Below are 9075 nucleotides of genomic sequence, written 5' to 3'. Positions count from 1 at the left end.
CACATCATAAAGTACCGATCGGCCATCTCGTGTTCTCTTGTTATCATGATGCAGCTTTACTAAAAGTATTCACCAGTCACGTCGTGTGGTAAAACATGCTAAATATACATCACTGCTGTACATGTACGCACAAGATTGAAATCAGAAACAATTGAAGGATCTAATACAATCAGAATGAAGGATATTGTCCACGTGAACGCCACTGAACAGGATGTGTAAAGTATCAAGAATGATGCATCTCATTCAGTGACAAATGTGCTTCTACTGCAAAAAATACTCTAAACATGTTTGCTCACATATATTAGACGTCAGACATTTGCCAGTGAACAAACTGTCGCTGTGGTGAGATAAATACAGCTGCTGCAACATCCGTTGTTCGTTTTCTACTTTGTCTTGTTTTGAGATAGATATGAGAAAATTCCAAAATCTCTCAAAATACTATTAAAAAGGAGGAAAGTTGTGAATAATTATCTCCACTTGCTGAGCACAGTATATTTGAGTGTCACCGCTTCACCATCAGCAAGAAGAGTACACACTGAATACTGTGTATGCACTACTACTACTTGGAAGAATCCTGAGTTTTAGTACTCAGAGAAAATGCACTTGAGGTATATTCCACCGAAGACGCTCCCAGAATCCGAACGATGGGGATGAAAAGCTGTCGGAGCAGAGAGCGGTTTGAAAGAGGAAGGCTGTTGGGTCGGATTGTATCCGAGCCAGATCACATTCCCAATGACTCCAGTGCAGGGGGGCCGTCGGGGCCGTGGGGGCCGTCGGGCCCCCCGGTCATGAGGCAGTGCTCCTCGGGACACAGGCCAAACTCATAGCATATGCTGGAAGGGTACGACAGGAGTTGGGCGCGCATGTGTTTTTGAAGCGTACTCACACACACACGCACACACACACACGCACACACACACTGTGAAATGGCCTTTGTTTGAATGACACGTTTTGGCAAGAATTCACACACATTCATGAATAATGAGTGTGTGTGTGTTAGCGTCTGCATGCACACATTCCTTTAACACATTTTCTGTCTTTGTGCGTTTATGTGTAGTTGCGCGTGCACACACACACACACTGGGGGTAATTTGTCTTGCCTTCTATCTGCATCATTTTGGATGTGTGTGTGTGTGGGGGGGGGGGGGGGTTCCTCCTCACAACCATGTAAGGTAACTCACCAATCCCTTACGTGTGTTTGTGAACATTAATATCTCAGACATATGTGCACATCTGTGCACATCTGTGGTTCTGAGTTGGCAACCTCTCCAAACTTTGCCGTGGACTCTGCACCCAATGTAAAACATTTTGCCAACCTTATCTTAGGAGGGGCTTTTAGCAGCCACGCTGACTGCTGGTCCGGTATTTGTCTGTTTTTTATTACTAATTCTTTCTTTTCATCCATCCTTCCTATTCTTACCGGTCTCAAGTACTTTTTCTAGTGCTGCTAGTACACATCTGTGTAACCACTCCGGCTGCTGTTGATGTCTGTACCTGTATGGTCTTTGTATTTTGTCCTTAATGTTAGATGTAGCACGACTTCACCGAGCAACGTTCCTAGTCTGTGAACCCTCACTGACAATGGCAATAAACCACTTCTGATTCTGATTCTGATTCTGATTCTGTTTATCTCTCTCCCTTTTCTCGGCTTTTCTTCGACTTGCACCCTGTTGCGTCTAGAAATGTGCAGGTTTTGGTAGAGAGGGTGGAGCTCCCCAGACTCTGGGGGGGGTATTGGAGCCACATGAACACTGCTCTCCTCCTTTTCATGTGTCTGCATTGTGAGTGGGGGCTAATTGTTAGCGCGAGAGGGGACAAAAGGTCAACGTGGGTCACATTGGCATCCTAAAATGAAAAGAGCTCCCAGTTTCACTGAGGATTAAACACAAATTCCATTGACTGCAACACTATAGGAGTTGCCAGACCTTATACATATGAATGCCCCGTTCATATGAAAGCTCTCTCTCTCCCTCTCTCTCTCTCTCTCCCTCTCTCCCTCTCCACAAGCATTTGCAGAGAAAAAGAGAAAATATGCACGATAACATTCAGTAATATACTGACGGTTAAACCCTGCCCTTTGACCCTTTGGGTGCCTCTCATTGAGTGCGTGTGTTTATTTGTGAGCATGTAAGGGAATTAGGGCGTCTGTGTGGCCCGGGACAGATTATGGGCCCCACAGCAGAGCTCATTTAGAGGTTAATGTGTCAGTAAATGAACTGACTGAATCTCTAGGTTCTCTGGGGTCAGCTCCCAAAGACACGAGCACCGACTCACTAAACTACAGTTTACCACGCAGCAGATTTCAGCGTTACACTTCTGCGTGCTCGCTCATGGTGGAAGATACGCCGGAATCAAAATGTCGTCTTTTGTCTTCCACCAAATGATTGGAACAAAACTGAAGAATGGAGATAATGAGACGAGTAAATGAAAGGATGAAAGGGCTAGTGAACCATAAACACACGGGCCAGGCTGGGGCTCGCAGGCATTGCCTTTGTGACCTTAAGGATACGGCACCCGTTCTTCACATGGTGCTGCACGACGGGCGTGTCATGAGACGGTTAATAGCTGCATTCCTGCATGGCAGTAAAGCTTTATGTGCCCATTGATCCAGTGGCTCCTCACTATCTACGTCATAACGGCCCACAATGAACTTCCAACGCGTTCCTCTGACTCCATTGAGCCCCATTCAGATACAGTGACACGAAATTATGGAACACTAATCTTGGAACAGATTGCTTTCTACTAAATTTCCAAGCATATCTTAAAGAATTTGGGAATTTGTTCCTAAGCCTGTTTATCTACAGGCTCCAGGGAGCCCTGCACAGAAGTGTCTCTGATTAATCCTGCAGGCATTCCCAAAAATGTGGGCCAGAGGAAAACAGAAAAACAAACTATGAAATCCTCTCTATCTGCACGTCAATGATAAAGCGGCTCCCCCTCAGACACAGATGGATCAGTGACCACTGCGACGCTCCGATCACGTATAGGCCGACACTCTGAAATATTCGGAAACAAAATAGATTAAATGGTGATGCATCCGTTCTTAACTTATTTTGTTGTTGTGTGAGTCTCAAGAAAAGAGTTGACATTATGAGGGAGATGAAAGAATAAGTTTGACAGAAGAGCACAAAGAATGGCACACACACACACACACACACGCCGGTCCCCAGAAGGACAAGCAGCTTTTGTTTCATGTCATGCGAGGCTCGGAGAGCCGAGAGACGCTTTATTGGAAAAAGGGCTGTGGTGTTTTCATCTCCAAACTCACAGGGCTCATTAGAGACGGCATTTTAGAGCTGGAAACGACCACATGACACATCGCACTTCAAACAGATGACCTATTCACGGGGTGACTTGTAAGCATATCTATAAAACACATTACAGTGACCAAAGACCAATTCATACAATTGGGGGAAAATGTGAACTAATCATCTTCTGTGGTTACAAAGGGAAGGGAGGAGTTGATGATTTGGCCGCCAAAGAGAGAGAGAATAATGGAGCGCCACTCACACACACCTAACACCCACCCAGACCGTTTATACTAAATGTTTGACATTTTATGTGTGTGTGAGTCTTCTATGACGAGAAAAAGAAACCGTCATACGTTTGAGGCGTTGACAATAACGGGTCTATAATCACCTTGTCATGTGTCAGGCAAATAAAGTTTGAAGCAGGAGTTCAGAATATTTGCATGCCCTTTGCCAGTATGTTCCCACAGCACAGAAGCAAGAAGGATATCTTCCCATCTTTCCATCCCTTCCTCATATCAAGCTCAGCCCGGCGTGTTTTCAAAGGGTGCTTATACTCGCTGTTATTGTACGTTTTCACAGAACCTCTCCAAGCCTTTGAAGCAGAGAAGAGCTCACTGAAGCTGAGCGATCCCTGCTGCAAGCCTCAGTCCGGCCAAGACGCCATTCAGCCCCACCAAGCAGTCGTCCCCCGTCCTTAGGACCGTCCACATTCCTCCTGCTTCTTCATGCAACGGGAACACGTTTACGATGTTCAGGGTACGTTTGAGGTGCACACAACGCTGCTTGCCCGCTCAAGTTGACCTGAGGGTATTTGTCCTGGTTCAACCTTCTGAAAATAAACAAGAGGACAGAGTTGCTTAGTCTCGAGAAGCAGTGAGGTTTCATGGGCAGAGGAAAACTACAATTACCCAAGGCATCATGGGCATTAAGTGCTGAATGAGAGCTGTCCAGGGTAGGGCTCGAACCCAGGGATGCTATCTGCTGTGGTGTGGACATTGATGAAAGGGAGCAATGGATCAAACAGAAATAAACTGGATCGGACTCTTCCTGTCGGTGCTAGCGCCGGGCTGGAGGTGTTGGGTTTCTGCGAGCTAAGCTCTCTTGCCGTTTCTCTCTGTACTCTTCATCCAATTATTAATGCCTCGTACTTTAATGTAAACAGAAGTCACCTCTTCTCCACAATGACCCAAGGTAACCCCAAAACAAGAGTGAGTTTATAAAGCAGCACAGCTGTAAGGGAATAGTGTGCGAGTTCATCCATGCTGTGTTTACTCTTCATCCTCCCACTCGTCTTGGCTGTTAAATTCCCAAATGGGTTTTTCTCTCCTCTTTCGAGGATTTGGCAACAGGGATGTAGGCCTTCTCGTCTAACCTTGAATCATATAATGACCTTCAACCGATGAGCTTCCAACAGTGTGATTTGTTCAGCTGGATGAAGTCCTTCTCGAAATATTTCTTCTCTTTAGCTCCCTTGTCCTTAAATCATCTACTTTCCCTCCCTCTGTGTTTATCGAGTATCAGGCCTCAGTACAACACTTCCCTTTAACATACACACACATCAGAATGAACAACAGTGATTCCCTGTGGCAGATGATTTAAGGTCATTTATGAAAAACTACCTTTAGGCAATAGGAAACAATTACCTCTAATCCAAGGCAGTGTTTTTGTTGGTTGCAATTATCATCACAGTTACTGGGCTCTCGATCCTTGTTCTCTGCAAGGACTAAAGTTTTTATTGTCTCTAATGTTGTAATCATTATAACTACAGAAGTGGTGACTTAATTTCTGTCCACCCAGACATGCCCGACAAGCAGCAAACAGGCCAATTGGGCGTGCACAGACGTGCACAGACGTGCACAGACGTGCACATTAAGCATGTCTGCCGCACCGTTGTGGCTCACCGGGTCACCGTGAGTCCGTAATGACCCAAAGAAAAGACATCCTCCTTCGCTGTGCTTCTGCTGCTACTCATTCAGAGGTCTTCATGAGCAATTACCGACAATTAAGGTTGCATGAGAATGCATGCGTGTTAATGGGGGTGTGCATGTGTGTGTGTGATAGCAGTCAATTATAAGGAGTCTTTTGTTATAAGGTAACTGAGTCAAAGATGGTGAAAACAATGAATTAGGGTACAGTATGTGTGACCTTGAATATCCCAAGGTCAGTATGTACTACAAATACAAAGACACTAACATTTAGGCTTAGAGCATCACATTACACTCCAAGTCAAGCACCTGTCCCACTATATAGTGATTTATTCTATATTTTTAGATTCCTCAACCATGAGAACAAACCTTTAGCAATTTGACTCACATTGTTAGTTTAGGGTTAGGGTTAGAGTTAGGGTTAGGGTTAGGGTTCACAAACGCACACCTTCAGTGATGGTGGGTTCTTCTGGATCTAGATGCAGAGCTTTTAAAGCCTCCTGCTCTCCACGCCCGTAATCAGCTCATCCACATCACCTGTGCTGCTCTGGACACCTGCTGCTCGTCTCCTCATCAGCCCCCCCGCGTTTATGTTCTGCACAGTCCCTTTATCGTCCAATCCAGCATCCCTTTTTCATTGATACAACAGACTTTGCAGTTTGCTACTGGGGCTTGTTAATCTAGGTATCAGTTATACAACACCATTTATGTAAAAAACAAAACAACTTTGGATTGTTAGTGTGAAGGAAATAGGAATGCAATGTGGTGATATTTGCAAAACATATTTGAATGAAAATAGCAAAGCGCGTCTCAGGTAAGGAGGAGGAGGGGTTCGCCGGAGTAGATATCCCTGAATGGGCTCAGGAACCCTAACCCCCAAAGACATGATTTGAGGGTTAGGGTTCCTGATGACAGGGTACTGATGACTTCATTAATTAAGTAAAGTTGTATTATCATTTGATAATGATTCATAAAATCAAATGCCAATTACAATACAATATGTTGTAATGGCTGGCTGCAAGTTCACAATGTTGTCTCATGTCCACATATGTAGTTATAGTGGACGTGTTATATATTTGTACTGTAATACATGCTACTGTGTGACTGTACTTGTACTGTAATACATGCTACTGTGTGACTGTACTTGTACTCTAACATTCTATCTAATAAATATATTCATCATCATCATGTACATGTAAGAGATAACAGATTTAAATAGTAATTCAAGACCCGTGTGCGTGTGTGTGTGTGTGTGTGTGTGTGTGTGTGTGTGCGTGTGTGTGTGTGTGTGCGTGTGTGTGTGTGTGTGTGTGTGTGTGTGCGTGTGTGTGTGTGTGTGCGTGTGCGTGTTTAACAAATCGCATTGTTCAAGAAGGCCAGCAGCTCTGATAGGAAGAGCCGACATCGAAGGATCAAAAAGCGACGTCGCTACGAACGTTATCCCTGCGGTAACTCTTCTGACACCTCCTGCTTAAAACCCAAAAAGTCAGAAGGACCGTGAGGCCCCGCTTTCACGGTCTGTATTCATGCTGAAAATCAGGATCAAGCGAGCGTTTGCCCTTCTGCTCCACGGGAGGTTTCTGTCCTCCCTGAGCTCATGTAGCCATTTTAGACGTTCTAAACCGCTGTCGTCGTTTTACAGAACAGTCTCACCATTCCACTTAAAGGCCAACATGAAGAGAGCTCCGACTCTCAAGAGAACGTCTGTCGGGTTGGGGCCGGACCGCGGACGGACCGGCTGCCGAGCTGGGAGGGAGGACGGACGGGCAGGCGAGGCCCGGAACCCCGCCGCCGCTCCCCGAGGCTCGATCGAGATGGCGGGAGGGTCAGGGAAGCCATGCTCTTGGCTTACAGGGAGTGACTCGGCGGTTTTAACGGTGTCTCAGCTGGAAACTTCTGTGTTTGAGTCCCAGGTTGTTTTTGTGTGGAGGCTCTACATGCCTCGTCTTACCCCCGCAGCTCAATGACATGCAGATCCAACTGTCTGAAGAATGTGTAGTGAGAGTGTGAATTAAAACAAATAAAAAGTCTGCCTGAGTTGGACTTGTAGAGGATCCCTCCTTTTTACCTGAAATACGCTGAGAGCCGTCATGGCTGCCATCGACTCATCACACCTTCTGTGGAATAAATGGCAGTTTATTAGCTGACAGAGTGAGAACGCATTGTAGTCAGGATGACAGACAAACACAGACTGCTTTAAACACCCATGTTTAACAATGTCATTCTATTTACCTTTATCAGGTTATTCAAATGAGTTTTACAAGCCTTCATATCTACGCTTTATGGTTCTGCTCCTTGTATGTTTTGGATCATGCTCGACGGATGAACTATTCCCATCCCATCTCCACTTCAGATAGCCCCCGCATTCTCCCAAAGCCCTCGCGTTTCCTCTGCAAACACAAGGTACCCTTTAGCATCTGTGGGTGATGTGCACACTAACCTTTTCAGAGTGTAGCCGGCATGAAATGGCACTTTGGTTCGGTTTGGGCATGAAAGCTTTGTGGCTAGGCTTTTGTAAAAACATTCAGCAACAACCTTAACCCCTGTTGAGACTCTCCTACTTGGTAAACTGTCGCGTATCATTCGGTCGATGATGTCGATGTTTGCGTAGAAACACATTCAAAGTTGGTTTGTCTCATGCAGATGCTAACGGGTGCTATATCTGCTTTAGCGTCTGGATGAGATGTTCAGAGGCATGCGGAAACATCAGTATTTGAAGCCATACTTGTCAGACAGGGATTTCCTGTGATACTTCGAGTGCTTCGTGGTATGGTCGCATCAATTTCATGAACTCTCTGCTACCACTGTGGATTTTGTCTTTGACGATAGAGAAGACTTCCGGTAGCAGTTTGTATTTGAAACAAGTGTGCCTAAAGTCTTGGTACATTTTAGGTGTTGGCTATTATTGAGTGATCAAAATGAAAAGACAGCTAAGCATCCCTTCATTCATCATCCACACGGGTTCCGTTACTTGTAATCCTTTTGAAAAGAAGCATCACAAGGTTAAATGTGACCAGCTTGTGCTGCATTCACAATGCCTGAAGAAAACGGGGCTCGCTCGAGTCGGGTTCATGGCCTAGCTAGACTCAGTTGCTTTTCATTTTCTCACAGGTTTTAGAAACAGAAGCTGTGAACATAAACATGTTAAAAAAAAGCATAAAGTGGTGTAAAGATTAAAAATCTGCACATGTTAGAAGATGAACCCAAATATATGGTTTGACATTGTCTTTAAATCTTACCCTGAAGTGTGCCTTGTCTCGTCTTTGCAAGAAATATCTCAACAATTCGCTCCTTTGCATAAAACATGGCACAAGATCTTCAGGAAATCCTCTGGAACTCTATCAGATGGAGTCTGTCTGCGTCTATCAGTGTCTCCTCCAGGCTTCCTCTCCTTTGAGGCAGACGAGGATGAGACATGGAGACGCTCCATAGAGGTCCAGATCACAGAGATGAAGGAATGAGAGATAATTAAAGATAAGTGGATACAACACATGACAAGATGAACGCACGTAACCGCTGAGTCACTGGTGAATTGCTCATTAGATCAGAAACGGCCGGGTCTTTATTCAATGTCTCTCTACACTCTACACTCCTTGTGACCAACACATTTACACAAACGTACTCAGACTGTCACATTATGAGAGGAAGCATTGTGGAACTGGAATATTCGGAGGCGCAGATGGAATGATGGATGCGTTGACTGCTGCCACGGAGGAGAAGCAAAGGCTCACAGTCAAATTGCAATTTGCACAACGGCCCTCCACTCTGAAGTAAACGCCCCCCCCCCTATGGATTCACAGAGTGAAGGTGATAAATGCGGCAGCTGAACTAGGAAAAGATTCAGAAATAAAATGGATCAAGGATTATTATGGAAGAGGGATTTATTTCTTGAACACTCT

At 45.1% G+C, this 9075-nt stretch overlaps 1 protein-coding gene across 1 annotated transcript in view; it reads right to left on the bottom strand.

The window, feature by feature from the left end:
• Positions 1 to 721: 721 nt before the first annotated feature.
• Positions 722 to 9075, bottom strand: part of LOC137894376 (splicing factor 3A subunit 2-like) — a 27156-nt gene continuing 18802 nt past the window's right edge. The window contains exon 3 of the mRNA XM_068739855.1: positions 722 to 833. Within this exon, the coding sequence (XP_068595956.1) occupies positions 722 to 833 (112 nt within the window). The remainder of the gene's footprint in view (positions 834 to 9075) is intronic.

This window comes from Brachionichthys hirsutus, chromosome 5, assembly GCF_040956055.1.
Source record: "Brachionichthys hirsutus isolate HB-005 chromosome 5, CSIRO-AGI_Bhir_v1, whole genome shotgun sequence".
NCBI lineage: Eukaryota > Metazoa > Chordata > Actinopteri > Lophiiformes > Brachionichthyidae > Brachionichthys > Brachionichthys hirsutus.
This window is presented reverse-complemented; position numbering and strand designations above follow the sequence as displayed.